General features: G+C 45.9%; 1 protein-coding gene across 3 annotated transcripts in view; it reads right to left on the bottom strand.

Annotated features, from left to right (window-relative positions):
* COLGALT2 (collagen beta(1-O)galactosyltransferase 2) overlaps positions 1 to 24,540 on the bottom strand; it is a 48,394-nt gene that overhangs the window by 15,051 nt on the left and 8,803 nt on the right. For 2 of the 3 annotated variants that reach the window (XM_032117829.1, XM_032117827.1), the window contains exons 2-4: positions 3,123 to 3,233; positions 1,348 to 1,465; positions 4 to 138 (exon numbers count right to left, since the gene is read on the bottom strand). In XM_032117829.1, the coding sequence (XP_031973720.1) occupies positions 4 to 138; positions 1,348 to 1,465; positions 3,123 to 3,233 (364 nt within the window). The remainder of the gene's footprint in view (positions 1 to 3; positions 139 to 1,347; positions 1,466 to 3,122; positions 3,234 to 24,540) is intronic. The other variant, XM_032117828.1, reaches the window with a different exon arrangement.

The raw sequence follows: 24,540 nt of genomic DNA, 5'->3' as shown, positions 1-24,540 counted from the left end.
TGCCTGGGGAGTGATGCCACACCAGAAGTTGGAGTAGAGGGAGCGGGACTCAAGCATCGGTGCCACCAGTGTCTTGTTTTCTGCTATCAGCAGGTTCAGAGTCTGGGGGTTGGTCAGTAAGTTATCTGCATCAATAAACTACAGAGAGAAGGAAGAAGGAAAAAAAATTGTTAATAGATGAAACAGTACGATTCCCCTGATGCTTTCCTGGGAATGAGACAGCCAGAGGCACATGACCAGCCCTGGTGTGGCCACAGGCCCAAGGCAGTGCCTGTCCCCTGTGCTGCCACTGCTAGGGCACCTCTGGTCCCTCACAATGAGAAAAGACCTTGAGGGGCTGGAGCACATCCAGGGAAGGGAATGGAGCTGGGGAAGGGGCTAGAGCACCAGGAGCAGCTGAGGGAGCTGGAGGGCTCAGGAGAGACCTTGTGGCTCTGCACAACTCCCTGACAGGAGGGGGCAGCTGGGGGGCATTGGGCTCTGCACCATGGGAAGTTTAGATTGGATATTAAGAAAAATTTCTTCTAAAAGAGTGGCCAAGCATTGAAATAGGCTGTCCAGGGCAGGGGTGGAGTCACCATCCCTGGAAAGTGTTCAAAATATGTGTGCATCTGGTACTTGGGAATGTGGCTTAATGGTGAACATGGCAGGTCAACAACTGGACTCAGAGATCTCAGGTATTTTCCAACCTTAACAATTTTATGAATCCATGAGGTTGGCAAAGAACACCCTAAAAGCAGTGAGCTGGTGGGTTTGACTCCATAGGGCACAGGGCTGCCACAGGGAAACCTGGGGGCAGCTGCGCCTGGGCACAGCAGTGAGATGGGCAGAGAGCTTCCCTGACTGGACACAACCTCACACCAGCGCAGGCACCAGGGAGCTGCAAGGGAAAATAACATCACTGAAAATTCAGGACGAGTTCATTCTGTAAAGAGCATCAAGGACAACTCCTAAACTGCCCTCACACCTCACCTTGCTTGGAGGCTTTGGGAACAACCCCCCTCACAGTGACCAAGGCAGCATCTTCCCACAACTGCTCTGCACAACTATTCTCTTTACATTTCACCTTTTCACCCCAAACAGTGGGGTTTCAATCTGAGTACCTTGTAGGTACCTCCCACCACCAGGACTGTGTTCAATCCTGATGCCTGTGGAAAAAGCTCCAAGCTTACCCAAGGACTCACCGCCCTCACTGCAAAGTCTCTGGCTCACCAGACCAAGAAATGACCCACGACATTTCAATTTGTCTTTAGATGGAGAGAAAACTTTTTGACAGCCCCCAGTATCCAAGTAAGCACCTGGAAGGCTTTTGCCTGAGGCCAGCTAATAAATCAAACTTGTATTTACCAGGATATAGTCTGACCACTTCTCCCGGGCAGCACGCAGGGCAGCCTGTCGCAGCTTCATCACATGAGTGAATCGGGAGCTTGGCCAATGTTTTGGCCCAATTTCTTCTGGGTAAGACCTAGACAAGAAAAAAGAAGTGACTGTAATCCATGCCTGGGCTTTATTACACCAGAAAAAAAGAAAAAAAGAAAGAAAGAAAAAAGAAAAAAAGAAAAAAGAAGAAAAAAGAAAAAAGAAAAAAGAAGAAAAAAGAAAAAAAGAAAAAAAGAAAAAAGAAAAAAAGAAAAAAGAAAAAAAGAAAAAAGAAAAAAGAAAAAAGAAAAAAGAAAAAAGAGAAAAAAGAAAAAAGAGAAAAATAGAAAAAAAAAAGAAAGAAAAAAAAGAAAAAAGGGAAAAAGGGAAAAAGAAAAAAGTAGTTCCCTTGCTGCCTTCATTATGAAAGCAAAACAGCATTAGAGTCACCTCAGGCAACCCAGGAGAGGTTTTGAGGGAGAATAATTCCAAGTTCTGTGCTGGCATGAGCACAGAAGGCATCAGAGAACAAGCAGTGCCACAGTTTTCTGACGACCCAGCAAAGCAGCACCATCCAACCCAGGAGTTGCTGCGGCAGCAGAGAGGGGACCCCTCCAAAGTGACCTGCAGCTCACTGACCCCACCCAACCTCAGGTACAAACTCGTCTGCCCTCTGCTAGGCTGCAAATCCAGCTCCCCTCGGCCCAGCAGAACCAGCAGAGCTGGGATGTGAAGATGAAGACAGCCGGGACTCCCCTGGGCTCTGGGCATTATTAGGAACTGTTAACACATCCCGGGAACAGCTCCTAAATCTTCCAACACCTGGCCCCACAGGCCCCAGCACAGCAGCAAAGTCATGTGCATGGCTCTGCCTTCAGGATCAGCCCCAAAAGCAAAGGCTTTTTAACAAAGATGGAAGGGAACTCATGAGCAGATCCCAATGAGGAATAAAAATTCAGGAGTCTGAAACAGTGCCAGTGTAAGTCAGGGAAGGAACTAAGAATTTCAAAAGCTTTTTGCAGACCTTAAAAAGCACCAAGTTTGGCAGGATGAAGAAAACTCAATTCAAATGAAAGGATTAAAAATTTCAATAAAACCAGCATTCCCTGGGGGTTTGTACCACAAACTCCCCATCACTGCAGCGAGGAACTTGAATATAAAAGCAAGCCTAAAGGAAGGGGAAACTGATGTAATTTTCCTTGATGGAAGAAACTGAAAACAGAACAAACCCAGGAACAGCTGATCCTAAAAATAAACAAAAATTAAAGTAATAAAAATCCAACACACCATATTTCAAAGCAATGGTCCTGCAAGTCATGCAAAAGCATAATATGTGGAATTAAATCTAGTTCTCTGGCTCAGCACTTACTGAATACTTGATGTCTCAGAGCTTTCATAGATGCTATGGAATGGGCTATAATTTTTATGCTTCCTTGCAAATAAAGAATGATAGTTTTGATTCCCTGTAGCTCTTGATGTAATTTGTTTACCATGCAAAGAGAGCAGCTACAGATGCTAAATAACTGAATGGAAAATACTTTCTTCCACAAAATTCTGCATGAGGTGCTTCACTGAAGTCAGAGACCTTTCTACAGAGACCTTATCTTACCTTTTTCCATAAGAACACAATTTTAATGGGACAGATCCCAGAAAGCAAATAAACCACATTTTAATGCTTGGACATTTAGTACAACTCCCAGTTTGGAAAGTGAAAACCTCGGGAATTTGGGCTGTGCAACCAAGAGCCCCTCCCAGGTACTCACGGGGGTTCCTCCATGGGCCTCCACTCCACATCGTGGTACAGGTGCTGCACATTCTTCAGCCACTCCCTGAGGATTGCTGTGGTGTTGTCAATGTTGTGGTCAGTGGCTGCCCTGGCAAAGCAAGAGCAAAGGGAGCACGTTAGCACTAGGTTTGTGCCTTTGCTTTACCATGGAGTGCTCTGTCCAGTCCAGCCACCGGAAAAGACAACATGCAGTCGGGGTTTAACCCCAGCTGGCAACTGAGTACCACCACTGTGGGATGGGGAGGGGAATAAAGCCTGTGGGTTGAGATAAGAACCATTGAATAACTGAAACAAGTAACTGAAATGTGCTGTTAGTGGAGGGAAGGGACACAGTGCTCGCTGAAGAATGGTTTTTTCCCTCACGGTTAAGCTGAACAGACTGGAACAGGAGGCACAGATTCACATCCCTGACAGCAATCCCATGGAAATGGCTCCCACAGGGGCCACACGCTGCTCTCTGCCTGGGACGCTCAAGCCTTCAGGTCACAGGACAAGTGAGCCAAGTCCCATCCCAGCTGCTCCTCCCCAGCTGCCTTCCCTGGGACCAGGGCTTTGCACACCCAGCATGGGGCTGTGGCAGATCCCACGACAAATCCTGTCACTGAAAGGGCTGCTCATTTTTCCTAGCTGGAATGGGCAGGAAAGCACAGACCCATGGCAGAACACAGCTCAGCAAACTCCACTGGGAATTTATAATCCCTTCATATTCCTCTGGGAGTATAAATAGTCCCACAAGGTCCGGTGCAGACAGTAAAGACAGTGTGAAACACATCACTGAGGGGAGGTTGCTGGAAGCCCCCCTCAACTGCTATACATTTCTTGTTTCATCCTCCAGCTCGAGAGACCCAAAGGCACTTCCCAGACAATCCTTCGTCTTACTTAAAGCCAGAACTCCCTGTAGCCAGGGGAGGACATGCAGAAAGGAGCCACATCCCAAACCCTACAGCTACTCCAAAACTATTTCAGGAAAATACCTCCACTCCAAGTCACCGTATGACCCTACAGATGAAAACCAGGGCATGAACTTTTTTCAGCTTGTGCAACAGGAACATACCATTCCCATGCAGTCTAGCCCGCTTTAAATTAAAAAAGAACCAAGAACTTGGATTTTCAGTTTATTTATAATCAGAACACCACAATCACTTAAGGCCAGGAGGCTTATTTGTTGAATATTTATTCCTGTCTGTTGAAACAATAAATAGTGAAAGTTCAGCAAGTGAAGAGGCTGGTCCCTGTGTCATTAACTTCTCTCCTGTGACAGAGCAAGGCTGGGCTTAGTCATGGCTTCAGGGTTTGCTTTCCACGAAGACTGTGGCTCATGCTGCACTGCAGATCTAGTTTGCAACAATGTTCAAACTGGACTAAAACAGTCAAAGCGTTGACTTGGTGTAAGTCCAACTTGCTCCATGTGTTTTATTGGATGAAGCTCATTCCCTGGAGCATTTCATGCACTTCCTTGGGCTCCCACAGTCACCAAGGCATTTCACGTCTCACTCTGCTTTCCTCCCACGTTCCCGCTGCACAGTCAGCGAACAACAGCTCCACAATTCCTAAAATACCAGAGAATTGGGAAAACGGCTTCGTGTTCATGGTCATCACTGGAGCTGCAGTGGCACCAAGAAGGTGGTACTGGGGCCACACTGCAATTGGGCATCACACAAACGAGGCCAAGACGACCGCGGCCACCCTGGGGAATGCTGAAGGTCATCCCACAACATCTTCTTTTCCAGGTACAGACCAGCCTTAAGGACCATGGAGACCCTTAAAGTAAGCACATAGCTCCCACAGAGTCAGGTCCACGTGCCTCTTTCCTTCAGCAAGCCTTATCCCATTCTTTCTAACCTCATCCCAGTCCTTCTAACCTCATATAATATCAGTGGGGACATATGAAGGGCTACAGTCTGGGCAGGGAAAGGGGAAACTTCAGCTGCATACATGTCAAATTAATCTCAGTTTTATGTTGGCTGCTCCCATCTCAGCCAGGAGATCCTTCTCCATTCAACTTTGTGCACACACAAGGCCAAAATGTTTTAGATGAGGAGCTGTTTGCAGGGATGTGCAACAGAAACCAAGAGCTCCCAAATGAAACATGAATTTCCTGGACAACGCGGAAATGTAGAGTCATTCGACCTCAGAGAAAAGGATTACCATGATGGAAAGCTGTTTCCTCAGTTGCTCAGAGTTGTTTCATTAAGCCCAAATCTCTGACTAGCAGAAGAAACCCTGAAGTTGAATGACAGCGATTGGGAGAGTTAGAGCAAGACCTTTGCCTCTCCAAGCACAACAAGGGTGTTGAAGGATGCTCCTATCACACCTGGAGTACTCCATCCTGGTAGGGCACCAGACCCTTGAAAAAATTCACCCTGGAAGACACAACCAGCCAACATTCTCCAGCCATAAGTGAGATGCACAAATGGGAGCTGAAGGGATCTCTAGATCTACCTACAAGGAATCTGCTGGAAGAAAATGGCATTTTCCAACCCAAACCATTCCATGATTCTATGACTTCACTGCCCAGGCTGTCATGGTGATACAAGGAAGGTAAATTCACATCCCAGTAGACCTCTTGAAGACATGGATGAGCCAAGGCTCTGGCACAAAGGAGGGACAGCTGTCTCCAGGACTGTCCACCCAGCAGCATTTCTAAGCCCAAAAGTCCTCAAAGGCAATAAAGTTTGTTCCACCCTGGATGAAACATGCCCTATGACTAGCAGTTTGGCAAACCTTTGTTTTTCCAGCTTTGAGCTCAAAAAACCCAACCAAAAAACACCCCAAACCAAACCAAACAACCTCTCCCCCAAAACCCAAACAACCAAGCCATTACAAAAGCAATTATCACTATTAGTTCCAGAATAATTAATTTAAGATCAAACAGTATCAGCACTGACTCCTTCTGCAGTATGTGAACCAATCCACCTTCCCCCCAGAAAAAAATAGCAGCTCTGGTGTTTGCAATAGCACTGTGTGGAAAAACAGGCACATACTTTATTTTTCCCTTTTTTTTTTTTTTTTCCTGAAATGACAACCCCTGCACAAGAAAAACAAGCTAATTAAAATGTGAGCAGGACTTCTCACTGGGAGCAAGAGCTCCTCAAGCCCTGAGAGGCACATCAGGACACTCCACATTATAAACACTTCTTCTGCAGCACTCTAGCACTTCAAGAAGCCAAGTACACAGCTAAGACTTCAGTTTGGTGGTAAGAACACAGCACACAAGAGATGCTATCACCTCTGCCCACTTGCCTGTCCTGAAAAAGTGTTTTTACTAAATCCTCTTATCCTTACTGGTGCATGATCTGCACTTGACAGGACGAAGAGAGTGGATCACTGCAACCCAACTCCACTCAGCTCACCAGGAGCATGGCTTGGCCACATGGCCCTTAGACTAAGGCAGTGCCTGGATTTTTGGGTGTATTTTCTGAAAGCAGGTTGGTGAGCACAGCACCATTATATGTGTGAGAGTCTATCAGCAATATTGTTGACCAGGCATTAGGTTCAAATCCTGTTTTTTGAGTGGATGGGCAACACCATTTTCAAGAGCTGATTAAAAACATCTAGAATTTAAAGAAAAAAGGTCCCCTACGAGATTTATAACCTAAAGCCTGTGCAACAGAACAAGGAAAAAATGGAGGAAAAAAAATTCTAATTCCTCCCACTCTTTTCAGAAAGAAAGTTTAATAAATAGACCAGAACATGACTCCAGACGGACACCTCTATTCCAGTAACATGGCAGCTTTTCCCCCTCAGATTTAAACCCATTTCCAATAAACAGAAGTTAAATTTTTGAAAAGTTTGAGTGAGAACATAATGTTCATGCTCATATAGGGGCTTCTGTTGATATAACGACAACCACTTCAGTATTTACTTTGGCTCTGACCAGGAGTCGTACCATGGACACAAGCCCTCGTTGTTCACGCTGAGTGAAATACCCCCTCCCAAAAAAACTCATGGATAGTGCACAGTGGAAAATCCAAGCATGACACTAAGAACCTCCTGTTTAAATTAAGTAATGTGAGTAGCAGTATATGAGGAAAATGGCTCCTTTCACAAACTGCTCATATTTTTAGCTTGATAATGTCTCCTCAAATTATGTTTGCAAGGAGGAGTTAATTTAGGATTTGATGGTTGTTCTCCTCTTTTCCTCCCCAAAAAGGGAATCAAAAATAACAATCTCCCTTTTCACGTCTTCACACTCTGGCCTGTTCTCCCAAGCTATTTAGTTTATTTACCTCATGCATGGGTCAGAGGAGAAAATTTTCACCTTCACCATCTGTATAGGAAAAATACTAGAGGACAAAATGCACCCTGTGCACCGCTGGCTTGTCAGAGTAGGGGTCATGCTGTGACACAAGCTGAGGCAAACTCCACAGCCAGGGCCCTGCAGTAATTTTCCTACTGAATTTAACACTTACCACCTTTTCCCTTTGGCAAACAGGGTGGGAGGGACGGCTTCGGGGTCAGTGCTTCACCTTCAAGCAGGGCAGAGCTGAGTCAGGACTGGAGGCAGCCAGCTTTCAAAACCAAAAGCAGTAAGGAGGCTCCTTTCCCTTTCTGTCAGTGTTTTGAACACTGCTGGGCTTGAAGAGGGTATTGGGTTCACCCATTATGGCTGTGAGGGCCAAACCTGGACACCCAGGTTCAAATGGGTCCTTCCTGTCACTCCACTGAGAACATGCAAAGGATGACAGTGGTCAGGATTCTCCTGATACCGGGGTTGCACTGAAAGTGGTTCACAGGAAGAGGATGCACATGGCTTTCCAGGGCTCCTGATGCTTCCACACGCTGCAGAACTAAGTTGTGAACGCAACCAAGTCCCAGGAAACCCCAGAGATATCCATTTTAACTGTCTCCCTTGGTTCCTCTCTGCCTGCAGGGATTCAGTTCACCCACAAGGCTTGTTATAGGATGTGGTCCAATACTGAGTTCAATTGAAGCAAGAGCCATAGGTTGGCCACGTGCCCGTAACCCACAGGGTCTCCTCCAAAGCAAAGCCCAAAGTCAATCGAAAGCCTGTCAGTAGATCATTCCTAACAACTGTGACACAGAAACTGGTGACAAAAGCACCAGTAACTCCCCTTGGCCATTTTCCACAAAGCTGAGAAGCAATAAAACATTCAGAGAGAGGTTACAGCTCAAACCAAAGCGATGGAGGAAGCACATTTCTGTGTGCTCTGTTCCAGAACTTGTGCTAGCAGAGGTGCTCAAATATTCAAGGACAAAGTTCAGCTCTCAGAGCAGGACTCAGCATCTTCCTGAGCACCTTCTGAGCTGAGCCAGCAGCAACAGGCACTGCACAGGGGGTTCCCCCAGTGCTCTGGACAGGCTCCAAGGATTTCAGGCCCCAGAGCATTGGAAAATCCACACCATTTCATCTAGCCCCAGCCACTATTAATAATTTACTCCAGCAGGCCTGTGTTTCTTACCACAGCACTTATGACACACAATGAACAGGGCACAGGATAGGAGTTTTAACCTCTGAATTGTTTAGATCCTGCATAAAATCCTTTGGCTTTCAGTCCCTTGAGGCAGCCCCAAGAGCTCCTGGTCTGAGCGGAGCTGAGCTCCTGTCACCCAGGCTGCTCATGCTGGGTGTGAGATCAGCCCAGCCAAAAATAACTGAAAAAGCAGAGTCCAGCCACGGAGCCCCAATGAGTCAAACATAAATTTGGATTTGGATTTCTCAAAACAAGCGGTAAATAAAGTAACAGACGAGTCATTTCTCCCTGCTCTTTTTGTCTGAAAGCTGCCAGGCTTAGAAAACCAAGTCAAAATATAACCCCCCCCAAAGTGGCAGTTTCCACTGTGAGCCAGGGATGAATTACCTTGACTAGAAAACAATGCAGCTAGAAGAGAGTGGAAGAGAAGGGATGGATCCTAAAGAGGAAGGAAAAAAACTCAAAACAAGACAGAAGCAAAACACTTCTGAAGCACAGTAAGAGGGTTTTAATTTCAGCTGCGAAAATGTCTGTTTTTACCACAGATCAAGACCCTGGAAGTGTCCAAGGCTAGGCTGGATGGGGCTTGGAGCAACCTGGGCTAGTGGAAGGTGTCCCTGCCCATGGAAGGGGGTGGAACAAGATGAGCTTTAAGGTCCCTTCCAACCCAAACCATTTGATAATCTATTGCATGATTTTAAATGGAGTTACTGTCAACTACTCCATGTTCTCCTGTCCAGGATCTTCCCCAAAAGCAACAAACCAAGCAGGGCTCCCTGTATCTTTCCAGCAGGGCTCCCTGTATCTTTCCAAACACTCCCTCACCAACAGGCAGATATGGTTCTTGCTCACCCAGCAGAGACAAGACTCAGGTAATACATGATTTTCTTTTTCTGGTCTGCCAGCCCTACCTCACGTCTGTGAATTTGAGACTCAGTATCTCGAATCTCCCAGGTACCAGTGGGATCAGGGATAACATGCCATGAGACAGCTCCCAATAATGCAGTCCAGAGACTCTGGACAGATCCAAACCATCTAAATCACTTATTTTAGCACAGTTATGCTCGCACACTTCATTAACAGGGCCTGAACATTCAGCCCCAGTTCAAAGAACTGTTTAAGCATTTAAATAAGTTGCCAAAATTCTAATGTATGTATAAGACTTTTTGGCTTCGTACGGACTTCGCATTTATTCTAGGGTTTCCTTAATTAAGGACAGATTTTTGGAAGTACCTTCTTCTGTTTTTTATTTTAACTTGGTCCCCAAACCACCTGGGCCCAGATGGGTGTCAGAGAGCTGCGTGGGAGCTTGGAACCAGCAACATAAGCAGCACTGCTCCCTGGGCTGGGCAGCTGTACAAGAACAGGACCTCACAGCACAGGAATGCAGCACACAGGGCTCCCCTCTAACTCTTTCCCCGTGCCCTTCAGCAGCTGTGGATAATGGATTTTGCTGGCAGCAGCACTGATTTTAAAACCTTCAATGGTCTTCCAAGTCCAAGTGAATGACTCACAGATGTATGTAAGTGTGTACATACTTCTGTACACACCAGGATCTTTGCTCTTTCCATGCTACCTCAAGAAATACCTCACTTTCTTGTCCCTCACTCCCCACGACAAATCACGGAATCCCAGAATGATTTGGGTGGAACAGACCTTAAAGCCCATCCCATCCCCTGCCATGGGCAGGGACACCTTCCATGATCCCAAGTTGCTCAAGCCCTGTCCAGCCTGGCCTTGGACACTTCCAGGGATGGGTCAGCCACAGCTTCTCTGGGTAACCTGTGCCAGGGCCTCCCCACCCTCATTGTAAAAAAATTCTTCCTTATATCTAATCTAAATCAACCCTTATGGCTCCCTCATGCTAAAAGTCAAAAATTCCTGTGTAACAGCTTCCCTGTTCCATGCAATAGGAATTCTCCCACAGTGCAAAGGAGGTTCCTGCTGCTTCAATCCCAAGTCCTCTCTCCGTCTTGTTTTAGTTCCCCCCCTTCTCACCCTGCTGCTAAGCTTTAAAAGAAACTAAAAACCAGCTGCATCTTGTGAGTATTTCCAAGCAGATTTGGCTTCAAGGGAACAAGTCCCCTAAGGGAAGCCCTGGAAATCCCATATATGCAGGATCAGGGTGGTGACTGGCCTCTGAAATCAGTTGTTCAAAGGAGGAATTAATTGCAACAGTCGAGTAATTTCTGAAAGGATAGCTTGTTCCCAGCAGCTAACTCAGACACCAGATGATGCAGCTGTTTGAGATTAATGCAAGTGTGTAAGGCACTGGGCAGGAACACTGAGATTTAGAAATATTCTTGGCGCTCCTAACAAAAAAATGGATGGGTTTCACATTTAGGTGCTCAGTACCACTGATTTTTCCACAGTCACACTGATATATGGGCCTGTACCACATTGCCAAGGGTCCCCCAAAACAGAAGCACCTGAAAAGCTCTGGGTCTCTGCACCAAGCCTGCAGACAGAGCAGTGCAAAGGTACCAAAGCCTGCCTCACCCCTGGTGAGAACACTCACACCATGGACCACCAGACACCCAGCAGGGAGGGAAACACAGACCCAAGTCCTTTAGTAGCTTACTTTTTAAATTTATGGGCTTCTTTTTTCCCCCCCAGAAAAAGTCAGAAGCTTGTCCTACAAGTACCAGTAAGCACCCAGTGCTGCCTCCCTGTCCCACACCAGCCAACAAGAGCTTTCACCAGCTCTACACAAAATCATAGAATCACAGAACCATTGAATTGTTTGGGTTGGAAGGGACTTTGAACTCATCCCATCCTCCCCACCCGCCATGGGAAGGAACACCTTCCATTAGTCCAGGTTGCTCTAAGCCCTGTCCAGAGATGAACAGGATTAGCGGAACATAACCAAGTTATGTGGGTGAGGCTGGTATGTTCCATTCTTCCCAACTGTCTAAGAATGTACCCTTCCAGACAAGACATTTTTAAGAACTCTTGACTAAAAATATGAAATATGACTTCATTACAAATCAGTTTTCATTCTAAACATCCTACAAGACTTGAAGTAATTTCAACACACAGAGAAACACATTCTTGCTGGAATACTGTGTAATTAAATGACTACAACAAGTCATTTTTCATCTCTTGTCCAGTGCTGGCTGACAGAAACAATGTAAGAAATTAGGGAACGAAAACAGAATTATTTTACTTCACGTCATTAATTTGGAGTTCAAGTGGCAATGAGAAACACACCAAACTAATTCTGGAGCAAAGGATAACTTCTTTTACCAACTGAGAATCTGCTCTGTGATGTGGAAACTGGCAGGATGTTTCGTGTGACACTGGAGAGCTTTACACAGTAACTGACCCTTTCACGTGAAAACTTTGCTGATAGGCAACAATAAAGCCATTCTTCATAAAGGTTTTCAGCTAGCTTTTCTTTGAGGCCATCACAAACCTAAAATAACAGAATAACAGAACAAGAGGAAGAGCTCAATGAGTGACAACAACAGTGTTCTCTGAGATGAACCCCAAATTTAGCTTTTGTAGAAAAGGTCCAAAAGCATTTGGAGTAGGGAAATGTAAGAACAGGTCATAAACTGCTCTTCCTACAAACAAAGTGGCAAAGGATAATTGGCTATCCAGAAGGATTTTGCCTCTGGAGAGAGAAAACCAGCTATGTTTAGAAGGGCAGGAAATGCTCAAAGTTAAATAGTTAATGAAGACCAACAGTATTCCATATTTTCACATCAGAGTCCCTTGAACTTTCAAACTTTATCCACAGCTTGATGCAAAGGTCACCAAAACACAGATTTCTTTCCCCGGCAGTGCCCTTCAAAACACAGCTCACCAGCCTCCTGAGGGAAGCCCTGCACTCTGTTGAGTAATTTACAGTTTTTGTTAGAAGGCTTTCAACAATCCCTTTGCAGACCCTGCAACAGGACTGCCACCCCAACAGGTCTGTTTGAGGTCAGCTCTGCACTCAGGGCTGATCTCCATCCACACCCTGTACCTCTCCAGTGGACCAGGAATTCCTTTGTTGTTGCTGCAGGCTGAATAGGACTGTCAACAGGACAAGAGCAGCAAGCCCTCCACAGCTGTCTCCGGCAGGCTGCTACCTGCCTCCATACTCAGGTGCACAGAGACATCCTGAAGAAAACCTCAACAGTAAAGCATTTGGTGTATGTGTGATGATTCCTGAAAAAATGTGGCACAAAAGCTGGGAGACACCTTACAGCTCAGCAGGGCTGGATGTGTGCATCCAGGGAAACGCTCACTAAATAACAGCTTGAAAAATGCCACCTTCACAGGCTTTACAGTCACATTGCAGGGGTCCACGCTAGACCTGCAGAGCTGACTGTGGCACCTCGTGCTTTTCTGTGCCCACCTCCAAGAAGGCTCCTTTGACCAACACACAGAATATGCTGAGTTGGAAGGGACCCACAGGGACCATCCAGTCCAACCCTTGTCCCTGCACAGACACCCCAAGAATCCTACCCTGTGCATCCCTGGGAGCGGTGTCCAAACGCTCCTGGAGCTCCGGCAGCCTTGGGGCCGTGCCTATTCCCTGGGGAGCCTGGGCAGTGTCCCAGCACCCTCTGGGGGAAGAACCTTTCCCTGATCTCCAGCCTGATCCTCCCCTGACACAGCTCCAGCCATTTCCTCAGCTCCTGTCACTGGTCACAGAGAGTGAAGAGATCAGTACTTGCTTCTCCCCTGCCCCTTGTGAGCTATACAGTCAGAGAAGGCTGAGACCCACATGTGCCCCACTGACACATGTCCATTCCACCAGAGTAACAATCGGCCCTTGCCCACAAAGGCCTGGAAAAGGGGAGTTAGAGGCAGGAAGAAAGTCTGGACTCAAGACATTGTCCCAAGCTTGGGGCTGCCCTAGAGCAGCAGCCTCACCACAGAATCACCCAGTACAATACCAGCAACGCATTCCAGGAGCATCCCAGCAAGTCCCAGCAGGCTGGGACAGTTCCTTAGCACTCCTGGGATGATGATCCCAGTGCGAAGTGTTATATTCCTGATGCACCACCCTATGGAGAAGTCTAAATGCAAGAGACAGCAAGAACAAATTGGAGGACATTTGGCTGAAGGACTCCTGGCCCTGGTAAGCTGTCCCCCAAGAGAGCAGACGGGACCAGCCCTGGGCTCCCCCATCTGCTGGCAGTGTACACACAGGGTGTCTGCCCACATCTTCCCTGCTCCAGCACTGGAGCTGCTCACAGAAATTAGCTTGGCTGAGCCCACACTACAAACAATCCCCCAGCTAATTTGCACTCAGAAATATGACTCTGCACTTCTCCATGAAAGGGCTCACTGTCTGGGCATGGAGAGGGCTGCAGCAGCAGCATGTGCCAGATGAATGGATTGTTACAGACACACGGAGAAATACCAGCGTCGCCGTCAACGCGCACAGGGTTGTTGTCAAACCAACAGCTCTTTCTGCCATGCTCTCACAGAGGTAGCTGTGCCAAGTTTAAAGATTTGGAGCCCGAGAGAGAGTTCCAGGCTTGCCTTACACAGGCAAAAGCAGTTACAACAATTTAATTTTTTCCGCACTGCTTATGCAGTGAAACTTTCCAACCCAAGGATCTGCAATGCCCCCACCAGGAGCGGATGATACAGAACACAGACCAACCTAAGCCCAGTCAGGAAGGGCAATTCCATCCCTGCCCCTAGAGCTGATTATCCTCAGGGTGTATTGTACCAGGTACCACTTACCAATGAGAAGCTGTGGCTGGCCATGGATTCCTGGAAGTGTCCAAGGCCAGGCTGGATGAGGCTTGGAGCAACCTGGGACAGTGGAAGGTGTCCCTGCCCATGGCAGGGTGTAGGACTGGATGGGCTTTAAGGTCTGTTTAAACCCAAACCTTTCTGTGATTCTGTGATTACAGAAGCAGACAAAGTCAGCGAGACTTTTTCCAAAGTAATTCAACTTCAGGGTAGCTTGAGAACAGTAGTTTTCAAACTGTGATCAGCAGATGTCTGTGAACTATTTCTAGTTTGCTTGTGAAAGGCAATAAAAAATCTATCATACCCTGTCAATGTTTGCGGTGCAGCACAGGAAAAACATGTTTGGTTTATGCTCAGCCAATGGAATACCATTCCCCTTTCACTGCTGCTGGAAGAGTCAGAGCCAACACCCTCCCCAGGATCAACACTGCCCACTAAAACCTCAGTGTGATCCCCAGCACTGTCTCAGCAGGCAGCACAATGAGCTGTCTGTGCACCCAGAAACTCATGGAGCTTTAGACACTAAGAATAACTTCAGTTTATTCTTACACAGCAAGATAACAGGGCCAAGGCTGGCACAGGCACATCATAAACACTCCTGCTCTCCTCGGCAGGCTGTGAATTACTGGCTGCTTGCAGGAAAACCGGGCAACTTTAAGGATGATAAAATCCCAGGTGTTTATAACATGTAGTACAGACACAGAGGAATAGAAACAGAAGTAAATTTCTTGACTGCTTCTTCTACAGCCTCTGTACAAGCAAGTCAGTTACCTTTGAGATTAAAAATGTTAGCACAGAATCTGCTTTCAAAATACAGTCAGGAGGTACAGCAAGAAAAGTCAACCAAGGATCTGTAACAAATTCCTCATGAGGAGGAGAGCTGCCATGTTTTACATCTTGTATCTCACAAGGGACCCAGGCACTGCCCTAGATCACAGCAAGCCTGCAGGCAGGCTGGCCTTCCTCCTGCTGCTGGAGCACGTCCTCTTCTGAGCTCCAGGGCTGTCCCAAGGGGCAGCCAACCCACCTACTGTACAGGGGCTTTCTAACATGAACCCCTGGACTGGTCATGGTTGGACTATTAGGAAAAAGTTCACTGAGAGGGGTGTCACTGGAACAGGCTCCCCAGGGAAGTCATGTCACCAACCCTGTCTGAGTTCAAGGAGATTCTCGGTGAAGCTCTCTGACACACAGTTTAGTTTTAGGCAGCACTGTGAGGAGCAGGGAGTGGGACTCCATGATCCTTATGGGTCCTTCCAACTCAAGGTGTTCTGTAATTCTATTCTGTAACTGTATTTCTGCAGGGATCAATCAAGTCTGCAGGGAAGGGAAAGCTTATCCTCACTTTTACAGCCAGACCACTGCATCCATTAAGTCTTTTCCAACCTTAATGATTCTATGATTCAAGGTTTTGCCTAGAGCACAGCATGAGGTGAGGCAAGGAGTGGGACTGATCTGTCCACAGCCAGCCTGGCCCCTCACCACGTAGCCCAGCAGTCCTGGGCACCCCAGCCAGCCTCTGGGCCAAGAGCAAGGAAACAAGAACATGCTGGTAGAAACCAGGAAAAATCCTGGTCCAAGAGCTCCAGGGGGAGCTCTGGGGACAGCACAGCTCCACAGCTCAGACACGGATCCTAACCTCCAATGCAGGCTCCAGGTGCCATCTCACAGGCAAGTCACATCACAGCCAATAAGAGATTTGCATTACTGATCCCACTGAACACCGCCACCTGCTGAGGCATGTTCTTAAGTCACTCAGGCGTGTGGCCGATGGGAAGCCAGAGAATCCTAAATGGCCTGGGTTGGAAGGGATCTTAAAGCCCAGTCACTGCCACCCCTTGCCATGGGCAGGGACACCTTCCACTAGACCAGGTTGCTCCAAGCCCTGTCCAACCTGGCTTTCCTCGAAGTCACAGGGCTAACACCTCTCTCCAGCAAAGGAGAAGAATTTCTGCTTTAAAAACACTTTTCAATCTGACACACACTCTCAAAAACAAGTAAAGAAACTTCAAAACACAGTAGCAGAAGTTAGCCATGTACCAGTTGCTCCTGGAAAGACAGAGGCATGAAATCCATCCATGCTCCCTCCAGGTTCATCCAAAGATATTCAAGGTGCTGCTGCTGGTGGGAGCCACCTGAAGCTAATATTGTCCACAAAACACATATCCCAGGATGCTGCTGCCTGCCATATGATCCGGAAGGTGCAGATCAAGACAATCTGTCTTTAAGTCAAGACACATGCACCAGCTTTACAGTTGGCACTAACATTAAAAAGAACCATACAGAAAAGGTAATGCAAGAAAACTAAGTAAATCAAATGCTCAGCATGGTCCCAACTGGTTTGCCACTGTCTCTGAATGATAAAATGGCAAATGGCTGCAGAGCTTTCACCTCTACAGCAGGGAAGAGGTTTTCCCAATCCACAGGATAACCATAGGAGGAGACAGTTTGGGAGCCAGGCTGTCATTCTAGTGGAGAACACCTACAGAAGAGCTGGAGAAGGACTTTGGACAGGGGCCTGGAGTGACAGAACAAGGGGAATGGCTTCATGCTGACAGAAGGAAGGGTTAGATGGGATATTGGGAAGGAAGTTTTCCCTGTGAGGATGGGGAGGCCCTGGCACAGGGTGCCCAGAGAAGCTGTGGCTGCCCCTGGATCCCTGGAAGTGTCCAAAGCCAGGCTGGACAGGGCTTGGAGCAACCTGGGACAGTGGAAGGTGTCCCTGCCCACGGCAGGGGGTGGGACTGGACGAGCTTTAAGGTCACTTTCTGTGATCTTGCATAACACTGCACTCACCACCCAGGCTTTAGGGACTTACTCATGTCCCCTTCATGGATTTAATTAATTCAGACCCTGTTTCCAAGCACTTCAATGCCTCCAGGAAGCTCAGTCTCTTCAGCACATCATATCTTCACTGCACTGTTAAACTGAGTTTGATGCTTGAGGCCTGACTTTCCCCGTGTGTCCATCTTCCAAGCAATTTGCAGACCCTCCTCTTCACCACCTGCACAAAGCCTGGTCCCCCCCATCACCCAAGCACACAGGGGCTGTGCGAGGCACCAGCCAGGGTGATGCTCAGGGTGCAGTTTGTTCCACCCACACTCCACCAAGTGGCACAGCCAGAAGATAAAGCATCCAAGTTAGTCACAGACTCCAGAATATCAGATTTTTGCCTTTTCAAGGATATTCAGAGCTTCAGACAATACCCTTGAAAAGTAACCCAGCCAGAAATAACTCATTTAACCTCCCATATCCTGGGATCAAGGAATCAGCAACAAAAAAGCAGAACTAAAGTATCAACACTGGAGATCCAACCAGCTCTTTCTTCCCTCTCAGAATCAGCAGTTTAATAACCCGACCAAAGCATAATCCCAGTGAATCTACAAGACACACCTACAACACAGAGTATTTAACAACATCAGACCAGACATTTCCCCTGCTCCACTGCAAATTCACAGCACACAAACACAGCAGGTTTCATTACCCTCTCCCTGGCACAGGTTTCACTTGGCATAAAGGAGTTTATGCCAAACTTTGCTTTCACCAACACTAAACTAACACTTAGAGTCATCAGTGAGTTATTTTAGAGTTAGACTTTGCTGAAGCCAGCATGGAACTTGAGACTTCATAATTCTGGCTTAATTTTCCTCAAGTAGCCAGTTACCCTGGAAAACAGAGATTCTCTGAATTGCACGGAATGGTACACTACTTGAAAATAAATGGATTATGTCATATTTGCTGGAAAATGGCTGAAAATATTTTATACATAATTAAGAGAATAGAAAAACAACCACTGCAGCCAAGCAGGAAAAAATACATTCAGCATTTACAGACGAAGTCGACAGTTTTCCTGGATGTAACTTTGCCCATCCCATTTCAGATGAAGAAACAGCTGAAAAGGTGACAACCTCATATGCTGACAGGATTCTGAATAAGGGGGGAGGGAAAACACAACAAACACCATGCTGCTAGCATGAAATAATGAATTTATCTCAAGTTTTTCCAGACAGATTTTGCAGTGTTCTTGCTTTGAATGGCTAAGTGTACTCATCTGCAACATACCTCTGGGAATGAGGTGATGTGAATCACAGAGGTCAGAGGCCATGCCCAGAAGGTCCCCAAAACCCACAGCAAGGGTCTCAACCTTGCCCTGAGTCAGCACTATAGCTTCATTTTACAGAAAGGGAAACAAAACCAAAGAGATTAATGGATTTTCACAAGTCACAAAAAAAGGAGTGGGTATCAGGGCTGGGAATGATAAAATAAGCTCACACTCCTTCCAAAATACAGACTGAAATGAACTACAGATATCCAGCTTTTGTAGAGCAGTTTACTTAGTGCATCCACAGAGTACTTGTCAGACTAGTGGTAAATTTGTGGCCATGGCAATCTCAAGAACAACTTTTCCTATGTGTTGCTTTTAAGAAACTCTCACAAGCTCACAGGCAAAATCTCTCTCTTCCCATCCAAGCATTTTGCCTTCAGCACTGAAAAATAACCCACTCTGGGCTTTTGGATATGGGGTTCTTGATTTTTAGGGTTTAGGGTTTTAAAGCAGTGAAGTACTAGCACTGGAGAGAAGAAAAAAATTTAAAAGCAAAGTATTTCTACTTTAAATTCCAAATACTTTGGGCTAGCTAAAATTTCTGGATCTGAACCTCTTCCATTTGTGATCTCATGTTTCACTCAGGGATACAGAAATCGACACGGCTTCTCCTATGGACACACGTGCTGGACACATGGCTGCTGTGGGGTCAACACATGAGACATACTATGGATGCCAGAGTCAGAACACATCCTCTCTTGGAAAAGACTGACTCTGGACTCAAATTGATGGAAAACTGGTGCTGTGCTGATGGCTGACTTAACTCTGAAGAGAGGACAAAGAAAAACAGTGAGGTCTTAACTCTAATCTTGCAAGCTAAAGGCTCTGCAGCCCTCTGTAAGTAATGCTGTACATTTCCCAGCTAAGGAAATGGGATCATGAAAACAGAGGGACACTTAGAGGATGAGATTGCTTCCTCTGCAGTACACAACATCACAATTCTCCCTTCTGCTGGTCTGTTCTCTTTGTGTGGATTTCAGGGAGCAATCACTGGAGAGGGAAAAATCTCAGGGAGCACCCACTGAAGATGGGCAAATCTCTGGGAGAGCTAAGCACTGAAGGCTGCATCAGCAAGTGTGGTGTGGAGAAGAATGCAAATGCACAATTTATTTTATCTCTCTAAGGTTTAATCCTGACCACAAATACACAGTTTGAGGATAGATAGTTTTTTCCCCCATCACTGCCTGTAAATTTACATCACTGATGTAAATAAAGAGAGGAAATGGGCACTCGGGTCTTTCAGTAGCCAGTCTCTAGGAAACTGGGTAACTGGAAGCCCCACAAAACACACGTGCCTGTATTCTGCAGAGCATGGTTCCTAACCATGCCTTTTTCCAATGGGAAAGATTCCCATTTTAGCTATCTCTATTCCAGGGGATGAAGTGCACAAGATAAAAGTGTGTTCCACCCCCAGCACATCTGCAGGTGTTGGACTCGACCGTCCCCTCAGGGGACAGGGACAAGTCAGGGACATGTTCTGGCCCAGGAGCCCTCGCACGCATCACCGTGCTTGTCCAGCAGCATTCCCAGGCCTGGACATTTCAGTTCCCTGGGGTTCTGAGGCAATTTCAAAGGCTGGAAAACTGGGTTTTTGGAATATCTCAGCACAAGGCATTGCTGTGGCAGGGCTGAAAGAGCAGAGAACGTCCAGCCTCAAGGAACCCAGAGTCCCTCTGCTGAGCATGCAGGAATCTAGTTCCAGGCTCTCCCTCTGCCAGGGATAAATGCCATCCTAACCCCAATCTCTGCACTTCACAGGGAATAGCAGATAATATGCCACAACTTCTTATATATTACAAAATATGCACCCGCCCCATACAAAATAACATAGACTGTCTTTGAAGACTTTAGGGTTTACACAGAGATGTGATGTATCAGCAGACAAATTGAAATCTAATGGCTTACTTTGTTTGCTCAAGCTATTAAGTTTTTTAGGAGTTATGTTCAAAGGTGTTCAATAGATCATTTAATATTACCTACTGTACAGTGCAGGCAAAGCATCACCTAATGGCCCCATATGGAATTCAGAGATTTAGCATCACCTGCTTGACTCAAAAAAACCCCACCAAAACAAAAACTCACCAAAAAACCAAGCAACCAAACAAAAAAAAACCAAACCAAAAACCCACCAAAAAAACCCCCACCAAACCCCATTCCGAATCAAAAAAAACCTCAAAACCCAAATAACCGAAACACCAGTACCTTTTTTTTTTTTTTAATTATTTTCATCTGAAACCATCTCAGATCCTTCTTCTGAAGCCTTTCAAATAATCCCTCAACAGCTCCATCTCAAATCCACACAATAGCAGCAACTGATGTGCAACATCAGCTGCTAGGGAACAGCTGATATGCCATAGAAGCACCAAGCCACTAGAGGGATTTCTTAAATACACGAAATAAAGATAGTTAATGGAAAAACTGAATTCTGTCTCCTTCAAGAAATCATTCTGCTCTTAAACTTCTGCCAGTTTATCAGCGGCTGCAGTTGGGTAGAACCTTTGTTTTGAGGAGGTTCATTAACCTCTTCAGATCATGTAACCCAATACAAGATCTAATGAGCTGGAATCCAGGGGTTTGGGCTCTTTATTTTGGTTTCTTCTAAGTATATTCTTAACTTCTATACCAGCACAGAACTGGAAGAAATATACCTTTGTTGGGTCAGGAGACCTGGAAGAAATACATCCTCCTGAGCAGGAAAGGCTGGAGGTTTGGTCCAGCTATGTGTCTGAACTATTAGAACCAGATGTTTTCCTTAACCTCTGGGTTGTCCCAAAGATGTCTTTGTAGTACCCAACAAGCCACACATCTGCAGGAGCAACAGGAGCCTGGTCAGCTTTGTCAGGTGGGCGATTACTGCTGGGAAATGTAACACACCATCATTTCTTCTTGGAGATCTCAGTCTACTTAAGATGTAAAAGATCTGAAGCAGATCTCTGAGGGACACTGACTTTATTCTGGCTGTAATCTGTGATTCTGATCCATGTGCAGCAACAAGTTCTCCACCTTGCAATAGAGCAACAGAGCAAACCTGAAGGTGGCTGAAGCTCTCCACAGGTAGAATCAACCAACACCACTGCACAATGAATTGGTGAGTGTAGGAAAGAAACCCTGCTTAGCCCCAGCCTAGCCCTGAACACATATTCCTCCCCCCTTAAATCTGCACCACGTATATGAAAGCGGGCTCATCCAAAAAGCCAATGGGAAGTTTGTAGGCAAAGCTGTTGGAAGCACCACTGACAGCAGCTTAATTCTTGCTCTGTGAAACAGAGCTTCCTTCAAGGCTCAGGTATTAGGCAAAAAATCCTGGCAGCAGCCTTCATTTGTATGAAGTCAGAGCAGAGTTCTGCCAGCAGACAGCCATGAGCTCACTAGTCTGAAATAACATCTCATTGACAAAAGTTTTTGTGGAAGCAGTATCTTGTTTGTGTGAGCAATAAAGGGAGAAGGGGGAGCGAGTGTATGTTAAGAGTGATAAAACATGTACCACAAACACATTCAGTTACTTAATGATAATTTCCATTTAAATCCTGCTTCAAGTAAAAAAATTGAATTAAAAAGAAATCATAAATTAAGAGACAGTATTTAGCAGCAGTGACATTCTCATATTCCAGTCACACACACTGAACTTACTTCAGAGTGGTGTTTTGAAAAATGAGTGCAACCAAAGTCTCTGACAAGCTGGAGGAAGAAAATATTTGAGGAGGCAAAAGACCCAAAAGCAATTATTATTCTCTACTAACCAATTTACAAGAGTCTGGGTAGGCTTCTCCAAAACCCTGGAGCCCATCTCAGAGACAAATAAATGGGAACCCCATCCAGAGCTTCGTAATGAAGGAGCACATATAATCTGGAGCAAACACCAGCAGCATCCAGACACTGATTTATGTGAGTGAGTCAAGTAATGCTAAAGGAGTAAGACTGGGAAAACTGAGCAAAGTACTGGGCTACTGCTCTGTTGTTCCAAGAACTGGTTATGCTAAACCAGATACAAACAGCACAGGGTACATGGAATGCTTGGTCCCTACCAGCAGCTGGCTTTTCTAAACCTCCAGGGCCTGAATAACCTGCTTATATCTCAGTCTGCAGCAGCTTGGAACTCCCAACCCCAACCCTCACCTAAGCTGTCCTGTGAATGGAAAGGATTCACCTCTACCAACATCACACCTCTGCCTGAAAGTGAAGGAGTTGGAGCCAAGCCAAACTAGAGAAGCTATCAAGTTCCTGGCACTAAAAGTACAGAACTCTAGCTAAAGTACTTCCAGAAACCCTCTGAACACACTAACAGAGAAAAAAATGCCATCCAGCCAAGTCAACACCAATCTGCTTCCCAACTCTGCCAGCATGCAGGATCCTGCAGAAAATTCAGATCTCCAAATCTTACTCCTCACCACAACCCACTAAGGAACCCCAGTTCAATCCAGGAGCATCAGAAGGCCATATCAGACGCTCCACTACCATCGTCCCTTTTCTCCATCTGTAGGATCTGCAGAAGTAACTGAAGTTCTCAAAGTCTTCCCACTCCCAAGACCTAACTTCAGTTTAATCCCTTGGACAGCAAGAGATCATGTCCATAACAGAGGAGATTATACAACCTTGCTCCCTACTGACACCACTCCTCCTCCTGACTTTTTAAGCCGGTACAAAGCATCAGTAAAACAGATCCTTGAATATTTAGATTTCCAAGCCTGAAAGCTAACCTCAAGCTATTATAGCTATTCCTCCTGCTGGTAATTCTAGCCAAGAATTAAGGACAAATAAAATGCAGGCCAGCAGTTCCTGAAGACACCTGAACTCCTTTTAATTCTTCAGTTTACAGAAAAGTGAAATAGCTTGCCTTTTACTGTTTTTCCAAAATGAAAACACAAATCTTTACCTTAATCACGCAGTTCCTATGCCGACATATCTTTCAATGTCTTTTTTTAAATAAGGATTTTTGTTAGTCTAGTGTAGTGACTTTTGCATGTAACTGCTGTGCTTTTCACTGAATTGTAAATATTTTTGTCATTGTCTTTATGGGTCATGGTGTTAACTACAAGTTCTGGTTAGACAGCAGGAATGTATTCGTTGTCTTCATTTAAGAAGAAGAATTTGCAAGAGTAAAAACACACCCTCAATGAACCTCAAGGGGGGCTCACAGCATTAATGTGCAGAGGCTAAGGACACACTGTGGAACACCCCAAAAAAAAAGGGAAAACAGCTCCCTGGGGCAGTGCAGCCAAGGACAGAGCTCAGCACCTGCTCTGCTCCTGCAGCACACACCGAACCACATTTCAATCTCACTTACTTTGTTTTTCTGGTTTTCTTTTTATTGCAAAGAGGAAGTAACATTCCTGCTTCCTCACATGAACTGGGGAGGGCTGATGATTGACGGAGAGAGAAGAGTCTTGCTGCAAAGCTTTACAGGTCAGGTTCCTCTTTGCTTCCTAGACATAAACTGTGGGAACAGAACAGGTTTCTCACAGCTCTTCCTTCTAAAATCACAATTCCTAGCTAACATCTTTTTACAGCTTGCCTGAAGCAGGCTTTTGGTTATCTAATGATACAGCAGTCCAACTACAGGAACTTGCTTAAGTTCACTTGGCTGAAGTCTGGTAGGGAATAATTCACGTATGTGAGCTAAAAAACAGAGGAAAAAACCAACCAACCAACGGAAAAAAAACCAACAAAGGGTTTGCATTTGTCATAGTTTTAACATTTACCTTCCTTGTCACAATTAGCAGTTCAAAGTAGGAATGCTGGAAAACAGCCTTTTCCTCCAATCTTGAAATGGTTTGGGTGAGAAGGGTCCTTTAAATGTCACCCAGTCCAACCTCCCTGCAATGAATAGAGACATCTTCAACCAGACCAGGTTGCTCAGAGCCCCATCCAACCTGACCTTGAATTTTCTCAAGTACCTTGTAAGAACAAGAATGATTGAAAGTATTAAGGAAATAACTCAAACAACCTTAAATTCTCATTCTACCCCCAAAGGTACAACACAGCACCCATTTTAAGAGCAGCTGTTGAGCCAGCAGCAAAACCAAGGTTCTGACCTGCTAACTGAAGAGATAAAGCACCTGCTATCAGCTTCAGGCTATAAACTAACCCTTCAGAGTTAATGCAACCTCACTGTTGCCACTGGGCAAAATTCAAGCCAGGCAGCAGCCACACATAAC

Source organism: Corvus moneduloides, chromosome 9 (assembly GCF_009650955.1).
Source record: "Corvus moneduloides isolate bCorMon1 chromosome 9, bCorMon1.pri, whole genome shotgun sequence".
NCBI lineage: Eukaryota > Metazoa > Chordata > Aves > Passeriformes > Corvidae > Corvus > Corvus moneduloides.
The sequence above is the reverse complement of the archived record's forward strand: the minus strand, read 5'-3'. Positions and strand labels throughout refer to the sequence as shown.